Below are 17,708 nucleotides of genomic sequence, written 5' to 3'. Positions count from 1 at the left end.
TGTCAACTAGTGAGCAGCAACGGAGTACCTGGAGCCTACTCATCTTCGATCCCAAGTGTGTGTCCGGGTATTGCTGCTGACCCACTGTGTGCCAACCTAACAGGCAGCTGCTGGCTCCTGTCTTTCTAGCCTGAGGTCTCCCTGACCCTCAGCGCTCCTCCACCTGCTCACAGGGCAGGGGATTCACACAGTGCTCAGTGGCCGGCGAGGGTAGGGCACATGTACCTCAGCTCCTGGACACTTTTGGCGGATAAGTCCTGAGTGGGACTGAGTCCCAGGTTAGATCTCAACAGGCTTGATAGCACCTTCTGCACGGAGCTCTGACCCTTCCCATCCTCACTTCCTCTAGAACGTTCCCTGGGGTCACTTTCAAATCAATGACTTACACTCAAACTTTTGCTTCAGGATCATCCTCCTGAAGAATCATAGCCAAGTACCATATTCCCAGGGTTATGGCAGGCCAGAGTCAAAAATGAAGCCATAAAGCCAGAGAGAGGGAGAGAGGGAGAGAGAGAGAGAGAGACAGAGACAGAGACAGAGACAGAGACAGAGACAGAGAGAGGGAGAGAGAGGTAGGGGGCACCTACCCAGATGCTCTGGCAGGGGGCTGCCATCACAGATCTTCCAGTGTGAAGCCATCAAGGCTGAAACTATCCCAGAGCCCTATGCTTTTGATATAACACACTTCTGTCTGCACATCTGCCTGTTTTATGCACCCCTGCACACATACACCCTTCTATACACCTCCCACTCCCCATCTCCCCTTCTGTGCATCGGGCTTACACTAATTTACTCATTCTACAAATGCTTCTGGAATGTCTGTGCACAGGTATCAAACTCCTTCCCTGCCCTAATGGTACTTTGAGGCTATTGAGAACCTAGATATTAAACAAATAATTTCACAAACATATAAAATTACAAAATTGGGATGAATGTTATGTCCAACTATCAACCATCCATCCATCTATCATCCACCCATTGTCCATCCATCATTCATCCATCTATCCATCCACCCACCTATCATCCAGCCAGCCAGCCAGCCAGCCTCTGTCCATTCTCCTTGTATCTGTACTGCATCCCCCTAGTCAGTAAATATTACCAAATGTCTGATGTGTGTAGGACATTGTACAAAGTACTCTGGGAAAGACTGAGAGGCAGACCAGGCTACTGTCCCAGAAGAACTTCAATGCTGGTAAAAATAAAGGATCCAGTTTTAAGTCGGGCTGCTTACAACAGGCTCTGGCGTTGCTCGTCCCTGGCTTGGACCCTCCCATGTACCCGTCCAACATACTCCTTATCCTCTGAAGGACCCATCCCTGGCAGGGGCTCACCTTGATTTTCCCTTCTTTGGGTGACCACAGTGGGAGGCCAGCCAGGTTCTGCAGCATGCCACTGAAGCCCTGTTGACAGCCAGTACCAAGGTTCGTCCTGAGGATCAGAGACGCCAGGAAGCTACCAGGGCCATATTTGAGGCTGTGGGGAGTGTTCTGGAAGCTTCCCTCAGCCATGGATCAGAAGAGCCTATGGAGACCAACAGCAGCCAGGTGGGTGCCCTGGACCAGATGCAGGCCTCATGCATGCTGCACGCTTGTTCATGCTGGTGTTGCTAAGTGGATCCTTCTCGCCAACCTCCAGATGGGAAGACAGTCATAGAGGTTACATGCTTCTCGGAGAGTGGGGGGAAGGCTCTAGAAAGCAGGTGTAGCTAGCACACATCACACAGAACAGGGGTCCTGCACTTAGTGAATCCCACCTGTCTCTTGGGAGCCAAGCCACCCAACGTCCCTAAGCCTCCTTTCCTTATCTGTACCTGAAGGCACTCTGCCTCACCCCATCAGCTGTCCACTGGACATGTTATATGGGCAATGTCATGGTTCCTGTAACCAAAGCACAGAATGTTTTTAGGAGTCAGGCACCCAGAGCAAGAAATGAGATGCAGTGCTGCCCTGAGAGTCACTGGAGGGCCTTCAGAGTACTGCCTCTCAGAATAGCATCATGGCAGAGCCACAAAGCCAAATGGTAGCTGGTCCATAGTCTTCTATCCAATGGGCTACATTTCCTACCCAAAACAACAACAATAACAACAACAGCAACAACCTGGAGGACAGACACGTGCAAAGATGTCTTACATGTGCCCACACATTCAGATACTAAACACAGACTCCCATGCTCATCCTTGCACACACATACATGCACATACTTCAAAACTACATATACACAGCCACACACACGCAGGCACATGGCCACACACCCATGCACATCCCCAGAATCCCCCCAAATGCACATGCTTCGGACCTTCAAGCACACACACACAGACGCTGACTTACGTTCACATACAACAATGCAGTGGCTTATAGGCCCTTACAAGAAGTCTCAGCAACACATCAACTTGCCCATGTGTCCTCATACATACTTGAACACACACCCTCAGACCAACACCCAAATTCACTCATACACACTCACATTTTCACGCTGGTGCTCACACTGGCTTGCACGTACTCGGATACATACATACATACATACATACATACATACATACAATATCTCATGTACAGTCATGGATATGCACAGACATAAATACACACACAGACACACATACACACACTCTACTAGGTCCTTGGCTGACCCTTACCCTAGCCTTGTTTGTCATCATGATCATGTGTCAAAAACATTTCTAAACATTGATTTATTTGAGGGGCATGCGCACATGGTACGGCACGCATGTGGAGGTCAGAGGACAAGCCATGGGAATTGATTCTCTCCTCCCACCATATAAGGATGGAATGTTCATAATCTACTCGTGTGCACAAGTCCCTAAGATGAAACACGGGTTGTCAGGTTTAGTTGCAAGCATCTTACCCACTGAACTAACTAACTAACTGGCACTAAATGTGTCTGGTTTTGGGGATTTGGTTGGGGGCTCAGAGAGCTGAGCCTTGCCTATGGCTCTTAACTCTCCTAGAGCAAGACCCAGGCCACGCATCCATACACACAGCAAAGGGTCACACAGCACAGTGGCTCTTCATATGGACCCTGAAGCCAGGCTCTCTGAGATGAGAGACCTGGTTCATCTCACCAATATGTGACTTTCCTAAGTACCTGCCTTTCTGTGTCCCTTCTTCTTCTCCTCTTTCACCAAGGGGAGGGAAAGGGCTCGCTTCGTGGAGGTGCTGTGTGGGTGGAAGACCCCCGCAGGAGTCAGCAGATGCTCCGGACTTCCTGTAGCTGTCTGCTTTGTCTGTGACCTGCAGCGCTGTCTTTGCCAATCACCTCCCAGTCCCTGCTAAGAGTTCCACACTAACCTGGTGACAGCAGCCAAGGGGACTGTGATGACAGTCCACAGTCATGTTCTGCTTCCTTTCCAGGCTCACACTGTGGCCCAGCTGCTTCGGGTCGTAGACCATTTGCAGAGTGCCCTCCTGCTGGGGACATTGCCAGGAGGCCTTCCAGCCATCCTGGCCACCCCCTCCATCTCTGTGTACACAGACAGGTACTGAGCTCCACTGTGCACGCCCAACAAAGTTGATGCCCTAACCCACGTCCCAAGCTACCCAAGACATGACCCAAAGGCCAGTCTCAGAGCTGGAGTTCTGGGATCTGAGCCTGGTGCGTGGGTGTAATGGAGTCTTTCCACCATGGTAGGTGTTTGTAGGGGACAGAAAGGGAGCTGGGGGGGTGGGGGGGATAAGGGCAGCATTAGAATCAACTGACCTGTGCAGGCAAGGGGATTAATGAGGGAAACCACCTCCTCACACACGTGATTCTCACTGTGTCATGGATAGCCCTGGCTATCCCATTATTATAGAGAGCCTGTGGCAATCCCAGACACACTTGCCTGAGCTTTTCCAGGAAGGTTTGTGTCAGTGAGCGCTGACTAGGGCTTCAAGATATGTTGTGTTGTGTATGTTTTCCAGAGAAGTTACAGTAGTATAGTTATGTATTTATTTGTTGAGTAAGCAGGTCTTATTGCGTAGCCTTGGCTGACCTGGGACTATTTATGTAGACCCTGGCTGGTCTCAGAATTGTAGTAATCACTCTTCCCCTGCCTCAGTGCTGGGTTTTATAGGCACATGAGCCACCATGGGTAGCCTGGTAGTTATTTTAATTCACCCATATATAGAGGAAAAAAACAGAACATAGAAATAGTTTCACCCAAGTCTATCTAACTTGGTACTTATTGATGTTAGTTACAGGCATATGGGCAACTTATTGGTGGGTGGGTGGGTACTCAACTGAAGGAAAGAGCCCCACTTGTCAACAATTATTACCTGCTTATATATATCCTTGGGACTGGGAGGAGCCTTGTGTTCTCTGGGCCCCACAAGCCTTGTGAGCTCTCTTGTTCTTCCGGAGTAGAATGTTAATGGGCCCAGTCTTAGGGGTGCTAACTGATCATAGCTACTCTGATATGAGATAGTGAAGATCACATCCAACCCAGAGGAAACAGACACACACCTTGATGCCACTCCCTGACCAGGCAGGAGGAAGTCTCCCTCACTAAGCTCTAGTCCTTGACTCTTCAGACCACGGTGGCTCTCCTGGGTCCCACAAGCAGTATCCAGCTTTGAAAACAGGTTCCTAGTCTCATCAGATGGGACAAGGACAAAGGCCAGAAAATATGGGGCTGGAAGCCCATAGTATCAAAGGTCAAGGCAAGTAGGGGAGAGAAACTTAGAGAAGTGATTTGCCAGCCACTTGTTAAGTACTGACACAATACCAGGGATCGAGAGTCAGTTCTAAGCATCTCTGATAAGAACTTGCTCATGGACCTCCAATCCACATGGGGGCACCAGCAGCTTCTGACGCTTCTTGTTTGAACTACAGAAGCTGCTAAACACAAATATTGTCAGCCATCTCTGACAATAAAGTGGAACCCCTTCTCATCCAAGCACACAACGGGTGTTCTTCCTCAAACACCAACTTCTTTTCTTCCTATTCTCACCCTGTGGTCAGAATACAGCCACGGAGTTGGCGAGGCTCTTCGGTGCACACTGCTGCCGCTGACTCTGTGACCTTCACCCTGCCTGCCGCCACCTTCCTGTGCCCTGTGGAGGACAGCCAGGAGCCTGTGGACATAAGGGTAACCTAGCAAGGCATCCTCGGAGACAGCCTTTATCATGTGCAAAGCACTGGCCCTTGTATTTGCTCGCTGATGATTCACTGGCCTCACTCATTACAGCCGGGGTTCAGTATCTCACCAGAGCCACAGAGAGAAGCACAGGAGGACTCAGACCCCACAGCTCTGGACACCCAAGACTGTTCTATTTCCAGCGGGTTGCAAGTGTCCTCCAGCCGCCTTGGCTTCATGAGTTGATAGTGAAGCTCTCCAAGTTTCTGACCACGACTAAGACATAAAAAGACCAGAGCACTTTTCATCCCAGATTACAGCACATCTGATATCCCTAGATGCTAGTGAAAATAGACCAACATCTTTTTCTTAGACACTTCTTGCTACCCTTGGTACCCATGGAGTTGGTTTTAGGATGCCTGTGGACGTGAGTTTCAGATCTGTGGCTGCTCAGTCCTTTATATAATGTGGTATGACAGTCACACAAAACCTATGCACAGCTTCACATATAGACATATACACATACAAACACATATACGTATACACACAGAGACATATATATATGCAGAGAGGAGATGGGGGAAAGAGGGAACGACTCGCTATGTAGTCTTGGCTAGCCCAGAATTCACTATGTAAACCAAGCTGGTCTTGAACTTGCAGAGATCTGCATACTTTTGCCTTCTGAGGGCTGGGGTTAATTAAGGCACTATGCTCCGCCTATACCTCTGCATATACTTTAAATCAAGTCTGAGTTGCCTGTAAAAGGGCCCTGGTCTTTTTATGTCTTAGTTATGGACAGCTTCGCTATCAACTATGATCATTGTTTGATACAATGTAAATGCTAGGTAGGTAGTTAATGAAAATGCGCTATTTAGGAGAGTGGCAAGAAAAAAAGTCAGTACCCATTAGTACAAATGCATTTGTTTTTCAAATATTTTCAGTCCACATTTAGTAGAGCCCACAGACTTAAAACTGAAGATGTGGAGATCTGACTATATCTACTCTGGGGGAAGAAAGACTTGTTGATTCCTGGAGCCAGCCCTTTGAGACCACATCTCTGGAAAGCACCATCGGTTAGAGGCAGGGCCCTGCATCCGCTCCATAGAGCAAGGACCAGTCACTAGCCTCAAGATCTCACGGTTCACCCCTGAACCTCATCAGGGCTTCTCACTCTTGGCTTTCAGATGATGAGTTTCTCACAGAACCCCTTCCCTTCCGGAAGCCAATTTGATGTCAGCGGAACTGTTGGTGGACTTCGTCTGACCAGCTCCAGTGGCCATCCCATCCCAGTGAAGAACTTGTCCCAGAATATCGAGGTAGGCGCTGCGCTGTTAGCAGCAGTTGGGTGGCACTTGGCCTTCTCTTCATCTTGGTTTGGGATCAAATGGATCTGTTGTGAGAACAACATTAAAGAGAGAGAAACCGCTCAGTGTGCCCCTTATACTATGAAACATTGTATTCAACTTAAAACCATGCATACCTGGCCATTCACCCATCTTTGGTGTGTGACAAGTGGACTTGTAATCATCGCACAAACCAAATGTTCATCTCAAAGGTTCACGACGCAGCCTCCAAACGCCGTTAGATTCTCTTTAAAGTCAAGCTAGAATGCTTACGCACCACGGTGCAATGGCCACTTAGATTCTTTTAAGAGCTTACTGACTTTTTTTCTAGTCACCTGTCATTTCCCCTCAATGACTGATTGACAGTTTGCAGGGATGTCTCCACTGTCACCCATGGCACTTGTGAATGTGTCACCGGGAACTTGGCAGGAAGGTGCAGTTAAGGACCTGGAGATGGACTATTGAGTCTAGATTATCCAGGGGTCCAGTGGAGTCACAGGGGAACTCAGAAGAGGGAAGCAGGTGGGGTGAAAAGTTGAAGGGAGACATTGACTGTTGTTGATGACACAAGGAGAGGTTGGGGTGAGGGGAGGGATGAAACCTAGGTGCACAGGGGGCCTGTAGAACTGAACCAGGAGAATGGAAAGACACCTCACTCCCCACAAGGCAGAGATCTCTTTCTGCCCACATCAGCCCTTCCACACTGACACCTCGGGGCTCTGGACATACATCACTTTCCCTGCCCACCTGCTGCCTGGCTGGAACTCTTTGTTTCTGAAAACAGATCCTGCTTCCCCGGATCTCAGCACACATCAAGCCAAAGATACTGAGCCTGGCCACACGTGAAGATCTGTCCGTGAATGTGACGGCACAGGACACAGCTCTGGGGATCCAGCTGCACTGGGGACCTGGAGTCCCACTCACACTCAGCCTGGGTTATGGCTACCATCCGGATGAGACCAGCTATGACGCCCAAACACACCTGCCTCCCGTGGCCGCCACAGGTAGTCAGCTTCCTGGGTTGTTTTCTTGAGCGGCTTCCCAGGTGTGTCCAGCTTCAAACTAAGGTGTCAAAGAAAAATCAAAGGACAAGGCTGGGGAGATGGCTCAGTCATTAAAATATAAGGGCCAGAGCTCCATCCTCAGAAATCACATAAAAAGCTTTGATGTAGTAGTAGCTTGTGCCTGTGATCCCAATCCTGGGTGGGGAAGGATCAGAGACAGGAGAATTTTGGGGTTCACTGACAGCTAGCCTAGCTGAATCTGTGAGGTTACAGGTTTTAATGAAAGAACTTGTCTCAAAAATGAAAAACAAAAAACCAACCAAACAAACAGAAAAAAAAAAAAAACGGAGCTGGAAAGATGGTTGGACAGGTAAGAGGACACACTGCACTTGCAAAGGATGCTGGTTCAGTTCTAGTCATTCATGCTGGGTGGCTCACAATCTCCAGCTAAAGGAGAGCCATGCCTCTGGCCTCTGTGGGCACCCACACACACCCGCATTCACATACATTCACATACCCCTCACCAACTGCTCATAATTAAAAATAATCAGAATTAATTTTTAAAAACATGAAATAAGATGGAGAAGCATTGAGGAAGGCACCCAGTTTCAGCCTTTGGTCTCCACATGTGCACACACGTGTACACATGCACACACACACCACACACAGGCACACACACACCACACACACAAATATACACACACCACACACAGGTACACACACACCACACACCACACACCACACACCACACACCATACAATTATTTAATGAAAAAGCAAAGAACAAACTGCCCACCTTCTTCAGCGGCCTTCATGGGCTGATGTTATTGGTATTATTTGCCCCAGTTAAATAAACATTTATTACATGCAGTGGAGATGCAGATAAGCCCATAAATAACTTTCCAAGGCCATCTGTAGAGATCTGCACATTCCAGATATGAGCAGAGGGGGACTAGCCAGGTGCAGAGCAATCCCGGCACTTGGGAGGTTAAGACAGGAGGACCAGTAAGACCAGTAGGACCAGTAGGACCAGTAGAGCCAACCTTGGCTATGTAGCAGCAAGTTTGAGGCCAGCCTGGTCTGCATAAGATTCTGTTTCAAAACTACAAATCAAACAAAAAGAGAACATAGACACTCAATAACCAGTCTGATATCACATAGCCAATAAGGACACAAGCCCTTCACGTCCCGAATGCCCTCGCATAACCGAGCAAAGGTACTCCTGGAATAATGGAGCCGCCTCCCGGTCTAAAACCTTGGTGTCCCCTAGTTTCAGTGAGACCAGAGCCTTGTTTCCTGCAGGTGATCTTCCCACATGGATCCTGCACCCAGAGGACCTGCCCTTTGGAGAAGGGATCTACTATTTGAGGGTGGTCCCCAAGGGTGGTCTGGAGTCTACGTCTGTTAGGAACCTCACAGTTGGCATTACCACCTTCTTGGTGCATTGTGTCTTCTGGAATGAAACCCAAAAGACCTGGGACAACTCTGGATGCCAGGTAAGGGCATGAAGAATAAGCTGGGGGGGGGGCGGTTAGGGCATGGTGGGCATGTCTACTCTTGTAGTATCCCCTTTGCAGCTTCTGGCACAATGTCTCTCGCTTCTCCAAGGTGCTCTGCCATTCTTGTGATCAGAATGTCCTCCTTCCACTCAGCTAAGCCCATTTTCCTTGAGAAAACTTCATGGCCCTGACTAGGTCAGATTTCCTGCTATAAACTCTGGCGCATGCTCCCTGCTTCACCCTGCTTAGCCGTGTGGTTCCCCAACCTTTTACCTGAGCCCATCTCAGTAGCCAGAAGTTCAAGATCACTGAGTAAGAACAGGCATAATTCAGAAGGCTCCCCATCATGTGTGGAGGCATGGCAGGCCGGGATGTCACTTCCCAGAAAATGACCTCAACTGTGTCCCGAGTTCACTTTTACCAGCATTAGCTCATCAGCGCTTCAGAGAGCCCCGGGAGAGCTGGTGTCCCCATTTCACAGGCAATGAGACAATGGATCAGGAACAGTAGATGGGTCTGCCTTCAAATCCCACACACCTCATACAGAGGACCTGTGCCTCAGGGACCGGTCTGCCCGCGGCCAAGTCATCACCGTGACCGACGCAGCTTCCCCAACTGTCGAGGTTCAGAATGGCCTTATTGTGATTGAGTTTTTATCCACTCTGCACCACACGGTTGAGGCACATGTGACAGTGTCCTGCAGGGAGCCTTTGGCTTTGAGGCCATCAGAACACTCTCTGGATAGGACCACATTGTCCCAATCACGAGTTATATAAGGCTACTTCCCCTAAAATGCTCTATGCTCTCCTTACTTATTTCTATCTAGAAGCTCCAGTAGCCCCCCCTAGCAGACCCCCACCTCCTGGCCTCCTACTCCAGAGCCCCCTCTCCTAGGGACCCTTCCAGCTGCCTCTGTTACCCACTGTTAGACTTTTCTACCATCCCACGCCTTACCAAGATCAGTTGCCTTCACGGAGAATCCAAGTTTCTCCCTCTCCTCTCTGTATCGATGGTTGTGGCACCTTCTTTCATTGACTGACCAACTGTTCACCCTGTCCCTGTGGTGAGGGTAGATTGGTGAGAAAAACCATCAGATTAGAAGCCTAGCTGAGGACACAGCCCAAGAGCCATGCCATCCTATAGTTATGGAAGTAGGACACTGAGGGTGAGCCCCTTCTGGGCTCTATCAGCTTCTTTGTCAGTCCCCACCCTGGCTTCTGGCTGCCACATACAAAGGACCTGTGCCTCAGAGCCAAGTCTGCCCACAGCCAAATCATCCCCATGACAACACAGCTTCCCCAACTGTTGAGGTTCAGAATGGCCGTATAGTGATTGAATTTTTATCAAGGGGGGGATTGGAATAGCACAAAGATAGTCCTAAGAGATAGAAGGTGTGTAGGCTCCAGGCATCAGCCTTTTGCATCTCAGGAACTGGTCTGGGCAGGTGGGGACCTCCCAAAGCACCCACTCCCCAAAGCTACCTTATATGGCTAACATGGGATGCACCCTTGGGTTCAGTCTGCCATCAAATAGTCTTGAGTTTAGTCTATACTCGCTGGATGAACTTGGGCAAGTTGCCCCTCTTCTCTGAGCTTTACCATCCTAAAATGGGGTCAAGCCCAGTGGGGCTGAGGGGTGCAGGCAACTTTGGACAATGCCTAACTTACAGAGCAGGCTCCATCTATCAAAGGGAATCGTTGTGTGAAACCCTCTGGTTGTAAAGGGTAATGCTGTCTACGAGATGGAAGCCAGGGACAGGATCAGGGTGGTGGCGGGGAGAAGGCACAGGATTCACTCAGCCAAACCTAAGGCTCTGAGTACAGAAGAGAGCTCCCAGATGTTTGTGATGCCCTTTAAAATACGCCCCTGGGGTTGGAGCCATGGTCCAGTTGACAAGTGCTTGCTTTGTAAGCACAGGTCCTGGGATATGTGTGAAAGTGCCAGGCATCGCTTGTGGAGGGACAGTCAGGCATTGGCTCCCTAACCAAATTGTTTAGCCTCAGTGGTGAGCTCCAGGCCAGTGAAAGACCCTGTGTCAGAAGCCCAGTATGGTGGTACGCAGCTTTGATCCCAGCGCCTGGCAAGAAGATCAAACAAAAATCAAAAATAAAAAGAAAGAGAGAGAGAGAGAGAGAGAGAGAGAGAGAGAGAGAGAGAGAGAGAGAGAGAGAAGCAAACGAAACATTACTGGGAAGATTAGGTTTTGATCGCCAGCACAATGAAAGTAAATAATGTTCTCTGAAAATGGATTTTTCATTTTTCACTGTGTGTGTATATATGCATTTTTGAAGGTGGGTGCACATGTCTGTGCCCCCATTTGTGTGTATAGGCCAGAAGCTGATGCTAGGATCCACCCTCCATTTTCTACCTTATTCAATGAGGCAGGGCATCTTAGTCACACCCACAGCTCGCTGACAAGGCTAGGCTCAGTACCCAGCTCTCTCTAGGGATACTGTCTCCCCCTTCTGAGGTTAGAAGTACTGGCAGGTTAACAGATCAACCTTTATGCACCCATTTAGGTTCTGAGACTCTGGACTCCGACCGTTGTTGCTTTCACAGAGAAGCCAAGTTCAGTTCCCAGCATGCACATCAGCAGCTCACAAATACTTGTAACTCCAGCTCCGGGCAGATTTGATACCTCTGGCCTAGATAGCCAGCCAGACAGTCTTGTGTAGCCCAGATTAGCCTTGAATATGTAGCAGGGGGGATGACCTTGAACGTGGATCTTCCTCAACCCAAGGCTTCATGCATTCTAGGCAAGCTCTCTACCAACCAAGTTACATCCCCAGCCCTAAAAAAGATAATTTTAACCAGAGGTTGGCTAAATCCATGGATCTGAAAGGCTGACTGTGTGGCACCCACACTGAGGTGTTCATCATTTTTCTTCACTGGGCTGAAGCAGACGCGCTTCCCAAACATGGTCTCTCTGGGGTTTGCAGGTGGGCCCACGAACCACCACCTCCCAGACACACTGCCTTTGCAACCACCTCACCTTCTTCGGAAGCACGTTCGTAGTGATGCCCAATGTCATCGATGTCCACCAGACTGCCGAGCTCTTCGCTACCTTTGAGGACAACCCCGTGGTGGTTAGCACAGTGGGCTGCCTCTGCATAATCTACGTGCTGGCAGTGATCTGGGCCAGGAGAAAGGACATACAGGATCAGGCCAAGGTGAGGCGCTGGGGGTTCCTGGGAATGCGGGGAGCATGGGCTGTAGAAGCCGGAGGCCAAAGGTCTGTGGAGTAGCCAACTGTGGAAGTGCAGGCCTTAACCCCTGGGGTCATTTCCGGTGAGTTGGCCCCTCAGCCAATGCATCCCCTTTCATCAAATTATCAGGTAGACTGTGCTATCAATCATCAACTAAATACTCACTGCATGCAGGCACCAACCCGTTTATGTTCACGAAAGTCTGAGGGAACGCACAGGAGAGTGCGGAGGCTCAGTGTGACAGAGCTTGAGGCTGTTCTTCACTGCCTCCCTCCTCCCTATCCATCACTAGGGATAACATCGCAGAATAAGATGTCATAAGGTGTCGTTCAGCATTCGCATCGCTGTCCTTGATTCCTCCGTGAGATCATTCTTTGATATCTAAATGTCTCGGGTTGGGGCTGGAGGGATTGCTCAGCAGTTAAGAGCACACACTGGTATAGTGGAGCAAGGCTTTAATCCCAGCATTTGGAGGCAGAGGCAGGAGGATCTCTGAGTTGAAGGCAAGTCTGGTCTACACAGTATGTTTTTTTTTTTTTTTAATTTTAAGAAAGATTTATGTATTCATTTAATGTATATGAGTACACTATAGCTGTCTTCAGACACACCAGAAGAGGGCATCAGATCCCATTAAAGATGGTTGTGAGCCACCATGTGGTTGCTGGGAATTGAACTCAGGACCTCTGGAAGAGGAGTCAGTGCTCTTAACCACTGAGCCATCTCTCCAGCCTTTCACAGTATGTTTTAGGCCAGCCAGGGATACGTAATAAGACCCCGTCTAAAAAACTTAACAACAAAGACAAAACCCACAAAAATGGGGCTTGAGAGATGGTTCAGGGATTAAGAGCACTTGTTGCTCCTGCAGAGCACATGGGTTCGGTTCTGAGCACCCACATGGTGACTCACAACTGTCCCTAACTCCAGTAACTCCAGTTCCAGGGGATTCACATGCATGTACATACATACACACATGCACATATGTATAGAACAAATAACTAAAATATCACATACTGATTTTTCAGAGTGACCAAGCTCAAGGTCCATGCCTGGAACCCACATCAGGCAGCTCACAACCACTTGTAACACAAACTCCAGGGGATCTGATGCACTATTCTACTGTCCTGGCCTCTTTGGACACTGTGGCCATTTGTACAATGCCACACACACACACACACACACACACACACACACACACACACACACAATTCCAGCACTCAGAAGGCTGAGGTGTATGGATTTCTATGAGTTCAAGACCAGGCTGGTCTACATAAAAAACTCCAGGCCAGTCAAGCCTACATAGTGAGTCCTTGTCTCAAAAAAGAAACTCCCCAATATATATAATACATATGATTTATATAACACATCTTAAATGCCACAGGTTGGCTCCCAGAAGGCAGACTCTAAAATGGAGTTAAGGCTGTGGGTGCTCTCTAAGAGGAACTTTTAGGGTGAGCCCCTGGGGAGCTGGCAGGATGGTCATGCAGCAGTGACAGCTCGCCAGGCCTCGAGGAGATCTGACTGAGCTGGGCTGAGATGCACAGGTCTTAGTCATACCCAGATACCTCACAGATGGGTCACTGACTCTCAGCTGTCCCCAAAGAGTATATCTGTGACAGAGATGACTCTGCATCCTTGGAAGCAGTGCCTCAGAAGCTGATGTAAAGCTTTCATGGGGGTTGGGGTGGGGAGAGCAGGGCAGCGTGACCCAGAGGTCACCACAGCCCCCAGCTAAGTCAGGTCACTTGACGCTTTCCGCTAAAACATCTGGACATCTCATTTCTTCTGAATTTCCTGGGGAACAGCCCTGTATAAACAGTTGGCTCACCGTACCTAACACAGAACATTCTCAGTCTAACGCCCACCCTATTTCCAACTTAACCCCACTGTTCTCACTTAATAATGAAACACTTGATGCTTCCTTGCCTTTGCTGGTATTTTTTCCTGAAGCCCTGCCTTCATAACGGACAGTTCTCACTGGATCAGTTTACAGTGAACGTAGCTTTGTTTTTGTATGTTCGTTGTCATGGGTGACTGACTCCTCCTTAGCTGCTGGTGGTGGGTGAGCTCACTGAGGAGGGTCCCGCTAACTCTGTCCTTCTGTCCAGGTGAAAGTCATAGTGCTGGAGGACAACGATCCCTTTGCCCAGTATCACTACCTGGTGACAGTCTACACCGGACACCGGCGAGGGGCGGCCACGTCTTCAAAGGTACCTGTGGTTGGCGTGTGTGCCTGTCCCGGTGCAGAGGTGGCTGTGGTTGGTGTGTGTGTCTGTCCCGGTGCAGAGGTGGCTGTCACTGTGGAGTGTATTTGGCTCCATGGTTTGATATTGCTGGTGCCCTCATTCTGTTTTATGTTTTAGGGGAAAGAATATTCTTGTGTGTGAATGTGTGTGTGTGTGTGTATATGAGTGTATGAGTGTGTATGTGTGAGTGTATGAGTGTGCGTATGTGTGAGTGTATGAGTGTGTGTATGTGTGAGTGTATGAGTGTGTGTATGTGTGAGTGTGTATGCATATATGAGTGTGAGAGTGTATGTGTGAGTGTATGATGTGTGTATGTGTGAGTGTATGAGTGTGTGTATGAATGTATGTGTATGCGTGTGTGAGATTGAGTATAAGTGTGAGTATGTGTGTAAGTGTGTGCGTGTGAATGTCTGTGTTTGTGTCTGCATGCCTAGTTTTGTGCAGTGCTCAGATCAAGCACAGCACTTCTCAAGGCTGGGCAAAGGCTGTACCTACTGAGTTACAGTCCTGGCTTCTGGTGTCTGGACTCTAGGTGACTCTCACCCTGTATGGCTCGGATGGAGACAGTGAGCCCCACCATCTGTCAGGCCCTAATGCTGCAGTTTTTGAGCGAGGAGGGGTTGATGTCTTCCTGCTTTCCACTCTGTTCCCCCTGGGAGAACTGCGGAGCCTCAGGCTGTGGCATGACAACTCTGGGGACCGGCCATCATGGTGAGCTGGGAGACAGCAAATGACTAGAACCTTCAGCGGCCAGTCTGGCCTCAACGCCTCTAAAAACACATAGAAGAGCATGGTACAAGTGAGACAAGCAGGGCCAGAGAGACCCCTGGCTCATGGTCCATAGAAACCAGACAAGGGAGGCAGCCCTGGGGTCCAGCACTGGGCCTGCCCCTGGCCTTTCTGTAGTGTCAACTCCAGACTTGTCCAAGGTCACACACAGCTACACATTCAGAACAAGGTCTTATCCATTCTTCCTGAGATCAAAACGAGTGAGTCAGACAAATAGTGTCAGTACAACCAGGTATCAGCATGCAGAGCCTTTAAAAAAACATGTTCTGGGATAGCCTGGGGTACATAGCGAGCACTGTAGTAGCCTGGGCTAGAACATGAGACTTTATCACAAAAATTCTGGGCATTCCAGGTGTGATAGGATATGCCTTTAATCTGAACATTTGAGAGGCAGAGGCAGGTGGATGTCTGTGAATTCAAGGCCTACATAGTGAGTTCTAGGATAGCCCAAGCTATATAGACAGACTCTATTTCAAAAATTTAAAAAAAAAATTAAAAAGACACTGGGTAGTGTACATTCATAATCCCAGCACTTGAGAGGCAGGAGGTTGAAGTTCAAGGTCATCCTTGGCTCAATAGACAATTTAAGACAAGCCCTGTCTCAAAAAACAAAAGCCAGAGAGAAAGAGAGATAGCGAGACATACACAGACAGACAGACAGACAGACAGACAGACAGACAGACAGACAGACAGAGAGAACATACACTGCTTAGGTTTTAGCTGTTTTGACAGATGTCCTCACTCTGTAGCCTAGGCTAGCCTTGAACTTCTGGCAATCTCTTGTCTCAGCCTATGAGAGCTGGGGTCAGAGATATGAGGCACCACACCAAGCTTCCTGTTGTCTTTAACTCACTGTATTCGCAGGAAGCAGACTCTGAGAAGCAAGTGAACATGTCGGGTGTCTATTGAAGACACCCTAGTATCAGCCAGTAGAGAGGGAGGCCAGGCCTGGGGTAGACAGAAGGAGGTATCAAACAATGGTACAGCCCAGTACAGTGACAACCCAGGCCACCACCCTTGTAGATCCCTGAAGTTGTCCCAAGTTGAATCAAAATGTCCAGGTCTTGCATCACCGGATGTCCGTCACCCAGGAGAGCCATGGCCTGGACATAGGTGGCCTTTGCATCCCTGATAGAGCTGTGCTCATGGAAGCGAGAGACATGTGTACAGCACAGTGACAACTGGTATCCAGCATCCAGGGACAGCAGCTTTGCCATCTTCCTGCTGGCCAGCCAGTGGCAGAAAAGCTGCTGTTAGCCCACGCCTCCTAAGACAAGCAAGATATCTATCTCCTCTTTAGAGGCTTTGAAAAAGCTTGCTGGAGCACACTTTACATGGGGCTTCTTTTGCTTATGGCTAGGTGTACCCCAATAGGGGCCCAGAGTTTTCAAATGTTTCTTCCAGCACCCGGCTGCCTCTCTGAGAACAAGCAGCTGTCTTCAAAGCTAAGCTGGCTCTCTCTGCTGGATGACCTCCTCACTGGAGGCCAGATGTCACCCCTACGCCAAGTGAAGAACGTACATGTGCTTTTCCATGTGTGTCTGTTTTGGGGTTCACTTTCTGAAGGTCTTACCTCTGTGATGTCCCAGGGAGTCAGAGCTGTATCTCCCTTCTTCCAGGTATGTGAGCCGGGTGCTGGTCTATGACTCTGTGGTGGACCGGAAATGGTATTTCCTCTGCGACTCGTGGCTGTCCATCGATGTTGGAGACTGTGTCCTGGATAAGGTGTTTCCTGTGGCCACAGAGCAGGACAGGAAGCAGTTTAGGTACTTCCTTTTTATCTCGGCAAATGTACCTCACTGTCTTCTTTAATCTTAGGGAAATAGCCTCAGAGCCCAGACATGCTAATGAAGGCGCATTTCAACCAGTGGCCTGGATATCTTTTTGAGTATGTGACACTGCTGCTCCAAATGTCCTGTTGGAATGGGAGCTCTGGCAGGATTTGCAGCCTAAGAGCCAGAAGTGGTTTTCAGGGGTTAAGGAGAGGGGATCACTCATTCGTTTCCTGATGAATGACACAACCTAGAATCATTCGGGGTGAAAGAATCTCAGTTGAGAAAATGCCCTCAGCAGACTGGCCTGTGGGCAAGCCTGTGATGTTTTTTCTTGATTGGCGATTGGTGTGGGAAGACCCAGGTGGATGTGGGCAACACCACCCTGGGCGGTGTCCTGGGCAATAGAAGAAGGAAGGCTGAGCAAGCCAGCGCATCTGCATCTCTGATAATGCCTTAGGAGTTTCTTCTGAGGAAGGCAACCATGAGCAGTGTTCCTCCGTCCTTCCATCTAGGTTCCTGCCCTGATCGCCCTGATGATGGACTTTAAGCCGTCAGATGTAATAAACCCTTTCCTCCCCAAGCTGTTTTTGGTCATGGTATTTTGTCACAGCAGCAGAGACCCTAAGTAGGATAAACTCGGATTTAGCTGCTGGCCCTTTGGGGCCCTTTTCTGTGTTTTACAGCAGATGGGTTTTCAGCTCATGTTTCCTTTCTGTTTCTTCATCCCTTGTTCCCTTGCCTTCCTTCCACACTGGTCTGCAAACACATGCGAACAGACATTA

At 49.1% G+C, this 17,708-nt stretch overlaps 1 protein-coding gene across 1 annotated transcript in view; it reads left to right on the top strand.

Moving 5' to 3' along the window:
• The window catches only part of LOC117722988 (polycystin-1-like protein 2), an 81,551-nt gene that overhangs the window by 30,668 nt on the left and 33,175 nt on the right, over positions 1-17,708 (top strand). Inside the window, exons 18-27 of the mRNA XM_034522329.2 lie at positions 1,362-1,544; positions 3,366-3,490; positions 4,954-5,080; positions 6,253-6,384; positions 7,196-7,415; positions 8,717-8,910; positions 11,853-12,083; positions 14,225-14,326; positions 14,895-15,073; positions 16,771-16,917. Of these exons, the coding sequence (XP_034378220.1) occupies positions 1,362-1,544; positions 3,366-3,490; positions 4,954-5,080; positions 6,253-6,384; positions 7,196-7,415; positions 8,717-8,910; positions 11,853-12,083; positions 14,225-14,326; positions 14,895-15,073; positions 16,771-16,917 (1,640 nt within the window). The remainder of the gene's footprint in view (positions 1-1,361; positions 1,545-3,365; positions 3,491-4,953; positions 5,081-6,252; positions 6,385-7,195; positions 7,416-8,716; positions 8,911-11,852; positions 12,084-14,224; positions 14,327-14,894; positions 15,074-16,770; positions 16,918-17,708) is intronic.

Source organism: Arvicanthis niloticus, chromosome 18, assembly GCF_011762505.2.
Source record: "Arvicanthis niloticus isolate mArvNil1 chromosome 18, mArvNil1.pat.X, whole genome shotgun sequence".
Lineage (NCBI taxonomy): Eukaryota > Metazoa > Chordata > Mammalia > Rodentia > Muridae > Arvicanthis > Arvicanthis niloticus.
Note: the sequence above shows the minus strand (reverse complement) of the source record. Positions and strands in the feature narration are given on the sequence as shown.